At 51.1% G+C, this 17615-nt stretch overlaps 1 protein-coding gene across 2 annotated transcripts; it reads right to left on the reverse strand.

Annotated features, from left to right (window-relative positions):
• Window positions 1-1524: 1524 nt before the first annotated feature.
• On the reverse strand, window positions 1525-14722 carry ABCF1 (ATP binding cassette subfamily F member 1). Of its 2 annotated transcripts, none has more exons than XM_082639764.1 (25): window positions 14586-14722; window positions 10693-10739; window positions 10401-10493; window positions 10114-10240; window positions 9926-9963; window positions 9731-9841; window positions 8984-9058; window positions 8790-8903; window positions 7751-7855; window positions 7369-7491; window positions 6890-6990; window positions 6707-6792; window positions 6251-6390; window positions 6017-6165; window positions 5638-5721; window positions 5312-5436; window positions 5012-5124; window positions 4718-4889; window positions 4541-4615; window positions 4387-4457; window positions 3106-3138; window positions 2854-3022; window positions 2594-2658; window positions 2427-2499; window positions 1525-2281 (listed from the first exon to the last, which is right to left on the reverse strand). In XM_082639764.1, the coding sequence occupies exons 1-25, from the start codon at window positions 14656-14658 to the stop codon at window positions 2115-2117; spliced, it is 2529 nt and encodes an 842-aa protein (XP_082495890.1). In that variant the 5' UTR covers window positions 14659-14722; the 3' UTR covers window positions 1525-2114. The 2 variants fall into 2 exon arrangements, with proteins under 2 accessions (XP_082495890.1, XP_082495889.1); XM_082639763.1 differs by having other exon boundaries at window positions 10114-10243.
• Window positions 14723-17615: the final 2893 nt, after the last annotated feature.

The raw sequence follows: 17615 nt of genomic DNA on the forward strand, positions 1-17615 counted from the left end.
ACTTCGTGGAATTGTGGAGAATACTTTCACATGTAACATTTTACTTGGCACAAGACCCTGATGCTTTTCCCTCAAATTCCATGAGGGATGTTCCTTTATATCTAACTTGGAGATGTACCCAATGGCACCTCTTCAATCATCTTCACACCAAACCTTCACTTTTAGCGTAAAACTCATAATTGAGGTCCAGTATTATTTGGCCAGAAAATAACTTCCCCAAATTAGACATCCCAACTTAGTAAATCTTAAATGGTTCTTCATATTTCCCCCAGAACTGCACACATCTGACCATCCTCTCTCCAACTCCCACACCTGGCTCTTTCCATCTGTCCTTGCCTTCTGTACCTCTCTCTCATACCCGAATTCAGGATTTATTACCTCATCCCCACAGCGAAAGTTCTGGGGCCCGTCCCTAAGTCACTAAAGTCCACCCCACCCATCACTACCTGAAATTACCACCAACCAACCACTTGCCACTTGGGTTTTACTTTCCAAACCCATCTCTCCAATCTAACTCTAATAAGAAAAGTGGCCACACCAGCCATGTTCTCTCATTAACTCTCAAATAGTTCTTTCTTCTTTAGATCTGCCTTAGACCTGCTCTTTTCCTACGTTCCAAAAATGGCTCCCTGTTCCTCATTACTAAAATCCTGGGACTTCCCTAGTGGTGCAGTTGTTAAGAATCTACCTGCCAATGCAGGGGATGCTGGTTCAAGCCCTGGTCCGGGAAGATCCCACATGCTGCAGAGCACCTAACCCCGTGCGCTACAACTACTGAGCCTGCGCTCTAGAGCCCACAAGCCACAAATGCTGAGCCCATGTGCCGCAACTACTGAAGCCTGCGCACCTAGAGCCCGTGCTCCGCAACGAGAAGCCACTGCAATGAGAAGCCCGCGCACCACAATGAAGAGTAGCCCCTACTCGCTGCAACTACTGAAAGCCTGCGCGCAGCAACAAAGACCCAACGCAGCCAACAATAAATAAATTTAAAAAAAAATCCTTACTGTTTTTCACGGTCCACCCTCAAGTGATCCCGCCAAATACCCAAGTTCTGGATAATCTTTCTCTTCTATGAGCTCAAGGCAACTTAGAATCTAGAGCACCACACATTTGGCAATTAATTGTAACACGCTATACACTCATGTCTTACTTCCTAAGTCTTCTCTATCTAGACTATTCATGAAGACAGACCTTGGCTCTTCCCTTCTTGCGTACCGCACGGTGCTGTACATGTTGGCTGATTTAGTAACTTTTGGGGGGATCAGCTCTCTGGTCCCTGATACCAAGGCGGAGCTTGGATAGTGAGAAACCCGAGCGTCCTAGTTGGAAGGGATGACTCACTTTCCCTTGTCCTTGTCAGAAGGGCTGTGGGAAGGGAGGGAGGCTCCTAAACAGTGAGCACCATCTAAAGTGCAGTAAGACTGCAAGTTAGACCCACCTGTACTGGTGGGGAAGAGAGGATACTAACCGCTGCTAGTAAACTGAACAAAGCAAATCAAGAGTAAGAACAGTTCCAGCTCCCACGAAATCTCCAAACAGTGACAGGGCGGCGCAACTCCTTTCCTTTATTTCTTCCCCTTGTAAAGGGTGATTCGAGTTCAGCAGCATTCCTTTCCTGGCCCCAAGTCCCCAGCCAGACTAGAGACTGCAGGCCCCAAATCCTGGGTGACAGCACAGGCCTCAGAGCTCACCTCCAGCTCTGAGCTGCGCCAGCTGTTGGTATCAGTTAGGTCAGCATTAAATCCACCAGAAAACGCAGCACCACTCACAGAACAGGGCAGCAGCTGGGCCCGAAGCTCTGAGGCGGGCCAGACGCAGGCTTCTGAGTGACGACAGAGTCTCAGACAACTGGCCACATGAGCTTGGATGGATGGAGCCCCGTAACAAAGGTCACCTCTGCTTGTACAGAGGGATTTCAAGGACAAGGCCAGCTCAGTTACCTGAAGAGAGCAATCAGACAAGTCTTTCAGAGAAGAGGAAGCAATCAAAGCGGTATCCTGGTCACATCAAGACCACGCTCCGCCTTCATGTACCCGAGTAGCTACCGCGCCAGCTGCAGACCAGAGCACACTTCCGAGTGGAGAGGAGACGAGGGGATGTCCAGGAAGGAAAGCTCACTCTCGGGGCCGGTGGACCATGACTTCACCCAGGGCCTCCAACACCTCTCGCTTGTAGTCTTCAAAGTCACCGTCGATCTGGCTAACACTCTGCTCCTCCACCACCCACAGCTGGCAGTTGGTTTCTGTGATAAGTCGGGCATCATGGCTGACGACGATCACAGCTTTGAAGAAAGATGGCGAGAATGGAGGGCAGGGAGGAAGGAGGAAGAGGGGAATCAGAACCTGAGAGGAGGGCGCCCAGCCAAAAGACACCACAGCCCGGTCCCCAAGGCGGGGAGGAGGAGGGCGCGCCCTGAGCTGACTCACCACCCTTGTATTCGTTGATGGCCTCCCCAAGAGCGTCGATAGACTCAATGTCCAGGTTATTGGTGGGCTCGTCCTATGGGGGAGGAGGCATCCCGTGACTGAGAGTTACGACTCCTACCTTTCCTTTCTGTCACCCTTACCCCAGCCCTGCAGTCCAGCTCACTCACCAAGATGAGGACATCGGGCTCCCGACAGGCCAGCTCTGCAAACACAACTCGGGCTTTCTGCCCACCTGTAGCAAAGGGAAAGGAGATCCACTGCACCTTTCACCACCTGACAGTTCTGCAGGTAAACCCTGAATGTGTGTGTGCGCGCGCGTGCACGCGGTGAGGTCCCCCAAGTCCCGGTTCCTCTTTCCTCCTGCCCCTAGGGACAGTCTGCAGGTATGAAGGCTAAGGACGGGGACACCTGCCCTGGCCCCTGGTACCAGAGAGTTTGCAGATCTGGATGGTGTGGGCGTGACTCTCCAGGCCAAAGCGGCCCAGGCATTTGCGGGCATCCTGGTAGGGCAGGTTGAAGCCCCGCTGCAAGTACTCGGTGGGCGTCTCCTCCATGCGCAGCTGCTCTGCGTACTGCTGGTTGAAGAAGCCAATTTTCTGCCCGAGAGGAGAGGGAGGTGGTCAGTCAAAATCATACTTCCTCTGTCGGCCTCTTACTCCCGATTCCCAAAGCCACTTACCAGCCGGTGGTTCTTCCTCATTTCCCCACGAGTCTGCAAGGAAAAAGCAAGGGGGGAGCTAAGGGGAAGGGGAAAGGAGCTGCAGCTCCACACCCCAACTTTTCTCAAGGGGAGCTAAACACCAGAATCGGGCTGGGAACGAGCCAGTGTGAGAAAGGGAACATGGGCGTCTCCTGAACGTGACCAAGGCAGGCCCAGGAAATCAGAAGCAAGAGGAGAATCAAGGAGGGGGAGACAGAAAGCAGAGATTCAGAACCAGGAGCAGACTGACCACAAGTAAAGGACCCCCGTCCCCACCCCCGCCTTCCAGCAAGATGTTTTCAGGGTTCCACCTCAGATGGGGATTAAGAGACAGTTTGTGGGAGGATCTAGAACACCTTTCTGAAGACTACTCTCTGTGGGTGTGAGGCAACGGCCCCTCTCAACACTTTCTTGGAGGGCAGACAGATGGCTACAACCCACCTAAGCACTACATAACGCCACAAAGTCCCCAAAGCAATTCTAGGGAATTTATCCTAAGGAAAACTAAATTCATGAACAGGTATAATAAGACTATTTACTATAGTTTTGTCCTTTAGTGAAAAATCAGAAATAATCTAAACGACTGACATGAAATAAACTATGGTAGATCCATATGAAATGAATGCACACATAGGATTACTGGCATGGAAAAACGCTTGATGTACATTATCTGGAAAAAGCTGGCTACAGAACAATTCACACGATAGGCCACTTTGGTTAAAAAAATTAGATGCACGCTTGTAAAGGAAAAAAAAAGGAGAAAGCAATCCATCAAAATTAATACAGGTTACCTCTAGATTTTCTCTGGCTTACGCAACTTCTTTTTCTTTCTTTTTTTTTTTTTTCAGCTGCGCCGCGCAGCTTGAGGGATCTTAGTTCACGGACTAGAGATTGAACCCGGGTCCATGGCAATGACAGCTCCGAGTGCTAACCACTGGACCGCCAGGGAATTCCCTGGCTTGTGCAATTTCTAACCACTCTACAATGGGCATGTATTTCTTGCATAACTGAAACACATGGCGGGGTGGTGGGGGGAGGCGTGCCCCTAGCCCGGCCCCACTTCTCCTGGCTCTTCTCCCCGCCTGATCCAAACCGTCCTCCTCTACAGCATCTCTCAAGGAAGCGCATCATCCATGACAAGTTCTGTATTTAACTCTCCACGGCACAGAGGGGCCCCCGGCTGCAGCCTCTGGGGAACAGCCGTGTGCTCACGCTTCTGCTCGCTCGTCGCCGCCCCCCCTTCCCGGCTCCCGGACTCACCGGCGTCAGCTTGCCTGTCAGCAGCAGCAGCAGGGTGCTCTTCCCCACGCCGTTAGGGCCCACGATGCAGACTGCCAGAAGGAAGACAGAGGTCAAAGAGGCGAGGTCCCCAGAGACTCTCCCCCGGGCTCCTGAGCCTCCCCTGCCAACTCACTCCTTGAGTCCATGTCAATGCCAAAATCCAGATTCTTAAAGAGTGGTTTCTGCCCCTCATAGCCAAACGTCACACCTGAGAGACCAGGAAAAGAAGCACTTTATTTTCTCTTCAGAGTCCCCAGAGGGTGCCCCAAATGTCCTGGTGTGGAGGGAAGGCACGGCCGCGGCCGCTCACCATGCAGGCCCAGCACTGGAGGGCTGAGCGGCGGCGGGTCAGGGAACGTGAAGCGCACGGTGTACTCCCTGGGGCGCTTCAGGAGCTCGGGGGCCTCCTGTGACTCCTCATCCTGGTTTTTCCTCCGGCACTTCTGCTGCTTTCGAGTCAGGGCTTCCTTTGTTTGCTTTTCCTGGGGAAGAAGGGGAAAGGAGACATCCGCACCCTTCACAGAAGGCCTCAAAAGGCAGGCAGGGCCCGAGTCCTGCTCCTTCTCTGGAGAAGACCCCCTCCCAGGAAGACCCAGGTGCTCACCGCCTGCTTGGTGGACTTGCCGCCCGCCTTTAACTCCTTCAGCTTTTTCTCCTGCTTCTCATACTGCTTCAGCAGTTCCTTCTGCTTCTGCTGGTACATCTTCTTGAAGGTCACTGGGGCAAGAGAGGGGAATGGGCATCGATGGTTGTCCCTCTCCCCAGCACGACAGGGGAGGATGGGGGCAGGCATCGTTGTCTAGAATTCTGAAAGACTCAGAATTATCACAACCCTACAGGCCCTCCCTCCCAGGCCTTTCTCGAGGAACCACCCCTTTCCTTGCCCCTAAACGGTCCTCCTTACTGTAATTGCCCCTGTAGTAATGGAGCCGCTGGGCATCAAGATGGATGATATCGGTACAGACGTCATCCAGGAAGCCCTGGTCATGGGAGACGATGAGCAGCGTCTTCCGCCAGCCTTGGAGGTAGCTGGGTTTTAGAGGAGAGAGTGGAAATGTCACAATGGCCAGGTTAGGGTGGAGTCAGGGGAAGCAGACAGAACGTGGGGGCAGGGAGTGAAAGAGGGGGGCTGGAGTGAGAGGTGTCAAGGGCCGAGTGGAGACCAGCTAGAGGAAACGAGGGCAGAATGCGAACCAACGATGCAAAGGCTGTAATCAAAGGGCTACTCACTTATTGAGCCAGATGACAGCGTTGAGGTCCAGGTGGTTGGTGGGCTCATCCAACATCAGCAGCGTGGGCTCCATGAATAGCGCCCTAGAGGGCAGGGCAGCAGAATGCAGAGTCAGGGGGAAGAAGACCCTTGCTCAGAGAACCCAGAGAAGCCTCTGGTAAGTGGAGCCTGAGACCATGAACACTCCTTCCCAACCTCTCCTTAGACAGTTCCCAGGCAGGAGACAGATAGAATACATCCCCAGGTAGGGAGAAAAGACCCCGAGTCTGACAAGGCTCGGGAGTAAGGGAGGGAGAAGACGGCCTTGGAAGAACAGGAAGAAGGGAAAGAGCCCTGGTGGACGGAGGCTGGAAGGGAGGGTGGTGAGGGGGGGCCCACCTGGCCAGGGAGACGCGCATGCGCCAGCCCCCCGAGAACTTCTGTGTGGGTCGATTCTGCATCTCAGGGTCAAAGCCCAGACCGGCCAGGATCCGGCGGGCTTTGGCCTCTGCAGCTGCCGCCCCGGTAGCCCGCAATTCCTCATACACCTGGGAGGAGGGAGAAGAGGACACATGCTGCGAGGTCCCAGGAGCCCCCAGTCTTAGCCCGTGTCCCCTGCGCCATCTCCTCTACCTTCTCGAGCCTCTCGGCAGCCGCGTCATCGCCCCACTCCAGCTGTCCCTGAAGCTGCCGCTCCTCTTCCAACAGCTTCAAGCGCTTGGTGTCGGCTCGGAGAACAGCCTGCACGGCCGGCGTCTCATCGGCTACCACCTCTGGGGGCAGGGGAGAAGTCAGGGCGCCCCAAGGGCCAAGCCTCCTATTCCCTCTTCCCTGCAGCTCTGTTTCTGGTTTGCCTGACCCTGCCCAGCTCTTTGTACTTGTTCCAAATAAAATACTCTCCAGTCTCTCATCACTTCTCCCCCTTCTTTAGCACCATTTCCCAGTCCCCAGTCTCCCCACAAGAGTTCTTCCAGCTCTACAACCACGGTTTCTTCTATTCTTGGTCGGCTCCTGTACCCCAGTGGTGGCCCCCCTCAGGCCCCTCGGTTTCACCTCTCCACCAAGCCCCTCTACCACCAGCAGCCTCACCCTGTTCACAGAGCAGCACGTCGATGTTGGGAGGGATGCTCAGGGCTCGGTTGGCGATGTGCTTGAGGAGAGTGGTCTTGCCCTTGCTGGGGGATGAGAGCTTTTAGGACCAGGCCACCTCACAGAAGTCTCTTCTCCTTCCAGCCCCGCCCCTCTCACAGCTCCAGCCCCTCCTCTCCTCACCCATTGGGTCCCACCAGCCCATAGCGGCGGCTGGCGACAATGTACAGGTCTGCGTTGACAAACAGCTCCTTGCCGTGGGCGGAGATGCTGAACTTCTCCAGCTGCAGGTGTCAGGGAAGGAGCGAGCACATGAGAACTCTCCCTTCCAGACAGCAGCTGCAGCTTTCTCTCTGCAGGGAAGCCCCCTCTTCTCACCACACAAGCCCCTTCCCCAACCACTGCCTCTCATCGGAGTCTCCAAATCCTAAGCGCGGCCAGCCTGTCCCGCCTTGCTTCCCTCCAAGGGTGGACCCTTATGCTGGCTCTTCTATCTTCTCACTCAAGTTGGCAGAACTCAAGGTGTAGAGAACGGCTCCAAGCTTTCTTCCCAATGGACTTCCCATTCATACCCACTTCCTCGGTTGCCATGGCCACTCAGGGGAAGGTGAGAAGTGGCATGTCCCTGGCTGAGCTGGTAGAGGGGCCCCCTCAGACCTTACCTTGATGTCAGATGCATTTTCTAACATGGCCTGGCGGGAAGACACCTCTGCTTGCGACACGGAGAAGTCATTTTCAGCAGCATTGGCTGCTTTTAGTGAAGCCACCTGGCGCTCATACTCCATCTGAGAAGGAAGGAAAAATCACATTTGAGGCTATTACCTGCCACCTTCCCATCATCACAATACAGCCCCACGTCACCAGACACCGAGACAAGGCTCACAGAGAGCAAGTATTTCCTTACTCCAACTGCTCTACTCGACAGAGCACCCAAAGCTCCTTCTTGTCCCCTAATCCACATGTCCCCTACTTTAAGCGTTAAGGGAAAAAAAAAAAATCAGATTCTGCCGCCTTTGACCACCAAGAACCCAAGCAGGGTTTTACCTGTTTCTTCAGTTTCTTCTTTTCCTTCTTGCTAAGGTGAGCATAGGGATCATCAGCCTTGGACTCCCCTTCTTCCTCCTCCTCCTCTCCTTCTTCCTCTGAGCCCTGTGAGAACCAGGGGATGGTAAAAATGAGGGACCCCTTCTAGAACTCAGACTTCACATCACGTACCCCCAGTTCCACCGTCAGCCCTGTCTCTCTCCACCAGGGTCCTGAAATACACTGGTGGATCTGCTCCCATTCTCATACCCGCCCTGCTCTCCTTGCAGCCCTGGATCCATTTTTGCCACCAGGAATCGTATGAGTGTTTACGTATGAAATGTAATAATGTATGTGTACCTGTAACTATGTGACTGCCGATACAGTGTAATTAAGGGTTATATGAGGTTCTTTTTCTCATGTATCAGTGGCCTACACATTAACATGCAAGGAAAAGGTCTAGAAGCCCTAGCATATAGTCACTGAGAAATCCAGCAAAATCAGAACTAGCAAGTGCTAATGGTACGAGGGAGCTCAGAGATCACTAGATCACACAGATGAGAAAACTGAGACCCAAGGAGATGCAAAAATGTACTCAAGGTCACACAGTGAGTGGCAAGAGCCAGAACTCGGACTGACTGAGGCTAACGCCCGCATCATTTCCTCTCTGGATCAGGAGTTGCCAATGATGGCCCTTGAGCTAAGAACGGTTTGTACACTTTCAAGGAATTTTTCCAAAAATAGAAAAGAAGAAGAATATGCATCAGAGATTGAATATGGCCCGCAAAGCCAAAAATATTTACTATGTGTCCCTTTACAGAAGTTTGCCTGGGACTTCCCTGGTGGTCCAGTGGTTAGGACACCACGGTTTCAGTGTCATGGGCCCGGGTTCAATCCTTGGTTGGGGAACTAAGATCCCGCAAGCTGCGTGGCAGGGACAAAAAAAAAAGTTTGCCAACTCCTGCTCTGGAGAGTAAGAGCAACCCCAGATCCTGCCCCCTGCCCAGGGGCCAGAGTCCTAGTCCCTCAGCCCACCTTCCCCCAACACCAAAATACAAACCTGCTCTGCCTTTTTGGTTTTCTCCTTCCCTTGCTTGGGTGGTTCCTCCTCTTTTGTTATTTCCTCTTCATCCTCCTCCTCTTCATTGTCCAGAGCAGCAAATTTATTTTGAGGCTACCAGGGAAAAGACAGCAAGTCTGATGAACTGCTCTAACTCCTGAGACCCAGCCCTCCTCCTGCCTATACGCCCTCACCTTGGCCTTCCCCTTTGACTTCTCCTCCTTTCCCTTTTTGCCCTTGAGCTCTGGCTGTTGTTCCTGAGATACAGCCTGGAGAAGACACACACAGACACACACAAATTAATTTGTTATATTGTAGCTTAACGAGCGTTTCTAGGGAGTCTAGGAGTAGCAGTTAACTATACTGTGTCTGCCAGGGAGAAAATGAGACCCAGAAAAACCCTAGTCTCCAGCTGGATAAAGATAGTGAAGAGACGACTAGAGAATATCAACAAAGCTAAGGGACCGTTACACAGGCAAGTGAGCCACGTGGGTGAGATGGCCCTAGCACTGGAGGGCTTCTTCAAGAGGACCAATCTCGAGATGAGGTAATGGATGTGGGCTTAGTGAAGGTCTTCTAGGAAGAGGGAAGAGAGGGCATAAAGAACAAAGGTTTCAACACGCAGTCAAGCTGGATGCCAAGATGTGATCAGGCTAATCTGGAAGGTATACATGGAGAAGTCCCAAGTAACCCTGCAAAGGGGTCCAAGTGGAAGGGCAAAGACCCAAAGGCCTTTGTTTTATATTTTGAGTTTGAAAGCAACAGGATCACTGTAAATTTCCGAGTGATGAAGAGTATTTTAAACAGCTGACTTTGACAGTGTAAGCAAGACTGGCCTAGAAGAGCGAGCTGAAAAGCAAGAAAAGAAGCCGGGAAATTACCACACTGTGGCCAAAGGTGCTACACGGGGTGGGAGTGACTGGCAGAGCCACCACTGTCACCTTATTGATCCGATTTTTTTCTGGCTTGGCTGGCTTAGGAGGATGTTTTTCTTCCTCCTCCTCTTCTTCCTCACTCTGATCCTGAATCAGGGCTGCAAAAACATTACCACCCTGGAGAATGAAAGGGCCAGAGAAGTCAGGAGGATGGTCAAGGCTGCACCCCTGGGGTCTCTGTCTACCACACAGATGGCTTACCTTGGTTTTCTTCCCTCCTCGGGGTACTGGGGCAGGTACTGAAATGACAAGGGGAGAAGGTGAGACACGAAAGGAGAATTACAGTGTCCTGCTCCTTAATCTAATCCAACTCCAAAAGCAAGGAATGTGGCTCCTGACTCTTCATGACTAAAGGGTTCCAGGTACCCATGTCCCCTTGGGACATTTACCCTCATCCTCCTCATCACTGGCCGGCACTGAGAGCTTCTTAAGACGCTCCATGAGCTCCTTCTCCTCTCCGTCATCATCCACATCCTTTTTCCGACGGCTTTTTCGAGTGTCTCGCTTCTTTTTTTGCTGCTGAAAGCCAAACAGTGAGAGAATGAAGCCCAGGCCGCTGCTGTATCTCTGCTCCGGAGAGAGCGCCCCGTCAGCTGAGTGAACCAGCGTGGGCTGCAGAGGGGCTGGCGGGCCCATGGATGCCCCCATGTAGTGGTGGGTCCCGTGACACCTGTACCTGCTGCTGCTGCTGCTGCTGCTGCTCCTTCTCCTTGAGCACTTTCTTTTCTTCCCCAGCCTGTCTGTCTTCTACTGCCAGCTCTTCGAAGAACTAAAACGGGAGTTAAGATCTCGGTAAACATGCCTCAGAAACCAACCAAGCCCTTCACCACCACACACGAGCCCAGGGACCTTCCACTCCATCCCACCTTGCTCCCTCTCCCGACAAGACCTCTTCCCCTCCCTTGGGCCCCCACAGCCTTCAAAGGGCCACCTTCTGCCCGGAAACACCCACAGTCCTCTCTCCTCACCGTCTTTTTGGTCTTCCTGTCCTTCTTCCCTTTCTTCACCACTTTGTCTAGAAGGTTAAGCAGACATTATGAATGATGATTTGCAAATTCCAAAGCACCCTGATCTCTCCTGCCAAGCTCTCAGTGGTCCCCACCCTATTTACTGTTTTTCTAGCTCAACTACTGCTCCCTAGACATTGGCACTGTCCCACAAGACAGACAATGGTGGCTGGTCTAGGGTAGCAGTGGGAGGCAGAGAAGGAGAATCCACAGGGTGATGGCAGAGGTGAGAAGTAAGAGTATTCAGAGATGACTCCAATGTTTTCAGTTGGCAAAATTAGCTGGGCTAGTGGTACCATTGATTAACGCAGGATGTACTGGAAGAGAAGGACCCCTCTCCCCACCCCTACCACCCATGGGGGAGAAAGGTAGGACAAAAATATGAATTCAGTTGGGGAGATGTCTTTTTTTTTTTTTTTTTTTTTTTTGCGGTATGTGGGCCTCTCACTGTTGTGGCCTCTCCCGTTGCGGGGCACAGGCCCTGCGGCCATGGCTCAAGGGCCCAGCCGCTCCGCGGCATGTGGGATCTTCCCAGACCGGGGCACGAACCCGTGTCCCCTGCATCGGCAGGCGGACTCTCAACCACTGCGCCACCGGGGAAGCCCGGGGAGATGTCATTTCTGGACCCTGCAGGCCGTGGAAACAGCCATCTGCTAAGTCAACAAGCACCTGGGTCTGTGCCGCACCTGCTCCACTAGCGCCTCTGGCACACACCACGCTGTGTCGCGCTTAACCGGGCGTCGGTCCTCCATCCTAGAGAGCGACCTGTGAGACCACTCGGCTCGTGCTCCCAGAGAGCGGAGTGGGAGGTCGATCAAAGTGTACTGACTGAACAAACTCCAGCTTCTCCTTTCTGTCCATCCCCATTTCCCCGAAGGCAGGGGACTAGGTCTAACTCCCTCCCACATCAGACTGGGAGGCAGCCAGCAGCCTCGTGACTTCTCTCCACGCCCAGGCCTGTCCACTATCACATTCATCTCCCAACCATCCCATCCACCCACTGCTACCCAATTCCATCCAAAAGCACTCCGGTAATCACTTGGGTTTTTTTTTTTTCCCCCAAAACCCCAAAACAAAGGCTTTCTGCTATCTACTACATTGAGGATTCTCAGACCAGATTTCCACCTAGTCCAGAGTAATCATTTATTCAGATACTGAGCATGTACAGTGTCAAAAACTGGAGAGAATAAAGGACAATCCTTATAACTTAGGGCCTCACAGACTAAAAGGGCGCATCCTATCTTGTCTGCTATCTCTGTTTCCCTATCCATACCCGTGTTCTGGACATTGGCTTCTCCCCGCTCCTTGGTTAACTCCCAGGCACGCTTATGCCTGTCTTTGCTTCATCTGTGACCTCCATCCTGAACACATTTCAAAATCTGATCCCCATATTGGGTGACTAGTGTGATGGAACTGAAAAGATGTGCAGGAGAAAATAATGAAAGGTTTTATAAGCTATTCCAAGGAATCTAACCCTAAAGCCATTAAGAAGGAGGACCCACTGCAGTACACGAGAAGGAATGACATGATCAGCTCGCCCTGACAACACTGAGAAGTGACTCAGACACTAATGTATCTCCAAGGACTAACACAACCACACCTCCTGACCGTAGGGAGAGAAGCCTGTGCACAGGTTCAAGTGTGAGAAAGTACTATCAGCAAGGAACAGGAAAAGGCTAAGCGTGGCTAAAGCTATGCTGTATCCTCCACATCTCCCCCTCTAATGGCTCCTCCCTTTAGTAAGTACATCACTGAAGTGACTCCTAATTTCAAAGCCAAGTAAAGCACTTTCCGTAACCTTACAATCTCCTCCCCCAATTACTGTTTCTATCCTTGTCTTCACTGGGTCTCAAAAGTGCAGTCCACGCTAGCTCCACCTCCTCATCTCCTGTTCCTTTTTGAATATACTGCAACCTGGTTCAGCTGTCATCTTCTAATGAATACTACTTTTCTCAAAGTTGTCACTGTCCCCTTAGTTGTTCAACCCGAAAAGGTTTCTTTGTAGTCCTTATTTTGCTTGATTACTCGGCAACATTCCATGCTACCTACCTCTTCATCCTTTTAATTCTCCTTTCCTGTTGTTACTTGGCGTCAGGGAGCCTGCTGCTGCTGGTCTGCCTCTAGTTTCTCTGGCTGCTCGCCTTTCTCGGTCTCATCTCCTCAGCCTCCTTCTCTACCTTACTTCCCTTAATTGTTGAGGTTCTTTTGGGTTCCCACCTTCTACGTCTTTTCGCTTCCATCTGCATACACTCTCTAGGGGATGCCCCGTACAACTACACTCACCTGTGTCTTTACTCCTAGTCTAGAGCTCTCTCCACAGCCACCGAACAAACTCTCTCCTTGCCATCTCCTCTTAAAATTCCCCAGAAATCTCCAACTCAGCATTCAAAAGTGCCCTTACCTCTTCCCGCTCCCCACTCAACAGCCCACTACTGCTTTCAATGAATAGCCTACTAACTGCTGCATTATTCAAGTGAGTGTCAGCCTTAATTCTCCTCCCTTGATTTAGCTGGTTCCCAGTTCCAGTCAATGCCCTGGCTTACTCCCTTACCACTTCTCACTTGGATCATTACCAGAGCCTCCTAAATGGTCTCCCTCCCTCCAACCATTCCTTATGCACTTCAATGGGTCCTCCTTCTTAATGTTTTTAGGGCTAAGTTCCTTGGAGTAGTGTATAAAGCCTTTCATTATCTGTCTCCCGCACGTCTTTCCAACCCCATCACACTAGTCACACAATACTGGGAACCAGCCAGGCTCAACTACATCTCTACCTCTGCACTAACTGCACCCTCTGCTTGCTTAGGATGTTCTTCCCCTTGCTAACTCACACTGATCCTTCAAGAACGAACTCGGCTATCACATATTCCTGGGAGGCTTTGCTGACACTCCCGCCCTATCTGATAGATGTTGCCCCTCTCTTTTCTAGTCCCATAGCATTCTCAACACATTCATCACACTCTGTCAGCCTCTGTCTGATTAATGCTCTGTCCCCTCCACTAGACTCGCCCCTTCTCGATAGGTAAGGCTTATCTTTCATCCCTACACCTCCAGTTCTTCTGCACAGCACCGGGTACAAAGTAGGCATTCCATAAATGCCTGTAAAATTAGTCGCTGTATACCTACTATAATTACTTCTGTCCATTTTATCTCCCTCTTGAAGTACCTTCAAGCCTGGTAGGATGTCTTCGTATTTTTTTCTCCCCTCCCCAAAGCACAGCATTTACACTGCATAATTAAAAACAGGTGCTCAATAAACATCCGCTGCTTTTAAGTAAACCTTAATCCTCCATTCCAACACCCAGTATCTATGCTCTTGCTCCAGTTGAGTCAGAAAGGTGTCTTACGAAAGAGCGCAGGGAGTCATCCTCTCTTAAGAAGCAGGTGGGATGATGGGTTGCACGGGTGAGTGTGAGAATGTGTATGTGTATGTGTGTGTGTGTGTGTGTGCGAGAGAGAGAGAGAGAGAGAGAGAGAGAGAGGAGGTCGAGGCACAGCTTATATCAATATGTAAGTGCCGGATGTGGAATACCGTGTGGTGGGGAAGATGTCCAAAAGAGAAGAAAACAGGACTTTCTCAGTTCTCCCCATCTCTCCCTCGGTACCATACGCTCTTCCTCGTCTCTTTATCAGTCTTACTGAAGTTCCTGCCTGACACCCTGGCACCTCTTCTTTCGCCGGCACCCCAAAAACCCTCCTGCCAGGGCAAACTCGTCCCAGCCCCACTGAACGCATGCGCAGTAGCCCTCGCACGGCCCGGTCAGTCTCGCGCCCCGTGACCCTCTCCTAAGACACGCACACACTTCTCTCTCTTCTTCTCTTTCCTATCTCCTTCCCTCCCTGCCTACCAGCCTCACCTGTGGCGCTCGTGGTCTCTCCGTCCCCTATCCACTCGGGCTCCGGCGGCTGCTGCTTGGGCCCCTTCGGCATCGCGCTGGCAGTTACGGCACTCTTGGCGGCGCCGGGCGCTATTTCCGGTTCCGGCAGCTTGGTGCCCGGAACCAGGAGGGCTCTCTACGCCTGCGCTGTCGACCCCGCCCCCGGACGGCCCACGAGCGCGCCGCGCCATCATCTCCGGGGAGTGGTTGCGGCGGGGTCCGCCCACTCGGGTCGCGGCAGCAAGTTTATGACGGTTGGGGAGCCCCGAACCCAGTGACTCCGCGACGCCGCGTGACTAAGGACTGAACATAATAATTTCCGACTAGTATGAAAGAGCGAAGTCATCTTTTCTCTTTTCTTTTTTTAAGAAACTGAATGCTACCTTGTACCAGCCTCTTACGTCTGGTTAGGAGCAGAAAGGCGCAGTCCACCGACTCAGGAAGAGGCCTTGTCGGTCAAGTGTTGAGATGTGTCACAAAATCCCGAGGTGTAGAGGTGTAAACGAGGAGGAACTCTAGCCTAACAGAAATCACGGTGCGGTGGAGCTTCAGTTCACCTTTTTTTTTTTTTCTTTTTTGGTAACAGCCTTTCTGAGGTGTAATTGAGTTACCATAAACTGCGTATACAATAGACAGCCAATGAACTGCAAAGTGTACACTTTGATAAGTTTTGACATGTACACACCTGTTAAATCACCACAATCAATATTTGGGTCACTTTTTTGTGTGTGACTCTTGGATTCATTGGAACTTCCTGACTTTTTAATAAATGTATTTGTTTTTACTTTTGGCTGTGTTGGGTCGTTGTTTCGGTGTGCGGGTTTCTCATTGCAGTGGCTTCTCTTGTTGCAGAGCATGTGGGCTCTAGGCACACGGGCTCAGTAGTTGTGGCGCACGGGCTTAGTTGCTCCGCGGCATGTGGGATCTTCCCCGCCCAGGGATCGAACCCGTGTACCCTGCATTAGCAGTCAGATTCTCAACCACTGTTCCACCAGGGAAGTCCGGCCTTGATGTTTTTAAGAGCTGGGCTGGCCCTCACATCTAGGCCATAGTGCTCTCACATTGAACATAACCTGAGAACACCCATGCCAGACAAGGCCAATCTGTGACTGTGATGAAGTAAGACAAGAGTCTATAATCTTGTGTAAGTGCAGACAAAAACAAGGTTCTATGCAAACCATAAATTCTAAACAGGTCCCTCTCAGCTAAAATGAGTAGTGGCTGCTTTTTTGCCAGTTACAGCTTCAGCCCTGTTTCATTTCTCCCCCCAGAGGAGACTCCATTATCTGTGGGTTCCACATATTCGGATTCAACCAACCTAGGATCAAAATATTAGGGGAAGAAATTCCAGGAAATTCCAAAAAGCAAATCTAAATTTGCTGCATACCAGCTACTACTTACATAGCATTTACTTTGTATTTATAACTATTTACACGGCATTTACATTGTATTCAGTCATCTAGAGATGACAAAGTATAGGAGAGGATGTGTTCAGGTTATACGCAGATATTATGCCATCTTATACAAGGGACTTGAGCATCCTGGGATTTTAGCACATGAGGAGGTCCTGGAACCACTTCCCCATAGATACCGAGGGATGACTGTATTAAAATGTGAAATGATAGAATTGCTCCCACTTCCTGGGAGCACTCAATCTAGATTCCCCACTTCCTTGAATCTTCCCCCAAATCACCTAACACACACCCTAATCCTGTCACTCCTAACCCTCTCTTAATGAGATCTCTGCAGGTGATAAACCCAACTCTGTTTAACTAGAGGTGGTTCCTGTGTGGTCTTTGGCTGGAGGGCACTGACACTTTTACTGTCTTATTCTCTGTTTCATGTCCAAATTCTAGCAGGGAGGCACTGGTAGAGGATGTTCAGCCTCCTCTAATGTTTTTACCTGCTGAAGGGCCAAGAGTTTGCTTAGTACATGGCTGCCTGAATAAAGAGTACTTTTCAAGCCTCGCTGGGGCCAAGGATTGGCCACAGGACTAAGTTATGGCCAGTGATGTGTAAGTTAAAGAGGGTATGTTAGCTTGGAGGTAATTTCCTCTGTTCTTCCTCCGTCCTGAAGCTTGGAGCATGGATAAGTGAGCTAGAGTTTCACTGCAGACTGTGAATAGGAGGGTCTGGCCCCAAGAATCATGGAGCTGAGAGCTAGGGGGGAGCAGGGGTTCTGAACACCTGAGGACCTTGTGGTGGCATGATTGTCACACATGCCTTGTACTACACTTCTTGACTTGTGAGAGAAATAAACTTCTATCTTGCTTTAAGACTAATTTTGGTTTGTTACAACTGAACTTAAAACTCATAACTGGGCCATAATAGGCGCTTAATATTTAGAGAGAATGAATGTGTCCACACTCATAGCTTCAACCACTACCTATATGCGAGTAACTCAGATTTATGTCTCTAGTTTTAACCTGAGTACCAAATCTGTATATCCAACTACTTACTTTATATCTCTCCTTGGATGTCTTAAAAGGCAGCTCAGATGCAACCATTCCAAAAGCAAATTAGTGGCATTCTGCCTGTTTTCTTCTAATACCTTTTCAAACAGCACTTGGTTATGCGAGCCAGAACGACCCGACCCTGGGAAACCTAAGATACTTTCACTTTGGTCTCTTTATTTCCAAATGTTCACGTTTCTTCCACTCCGCTACCCAAGTCTATACCACCACCAGCTCCCTCGGACTGCTCAAGTCACTTGCTAATGCCACTTCCAAGCCTGGCCAGCTCCATACAGAGGTCATCTTTTTGAAAAACCAATCTAATCTATGATACCATACCTGCCTAAAACTCTTCAAAGGCTTCTGCCTTAAGACCCAAATCCTCATGCTCTGCAAGGCCGAGCGGTCTAGCTCCTTTTCCTTCTCCTCGCCTCTCACTCTTCCCATCTCCTCTTAGCAACACCTTTGCCTGGACTCTGCTCTCCCACCTCATCTCCTGCTTGTGCTCAGAGCTTGTCTCACCTGCCATCTCCCCAGACTCCATTTATTACATGCT

The sequence above is a fragment of the Mesoplodon mirus genome (assembly GCF_964341445.2).
Source record: "Mesoplodon mirus genome assembly, chromosome: 12".
NCBI lineage: Eukaryota > Metazoa > Chordata > Mammalia > Artiodactyla > Ziphiidae > Mesoplodon > Mesoplodon mirus.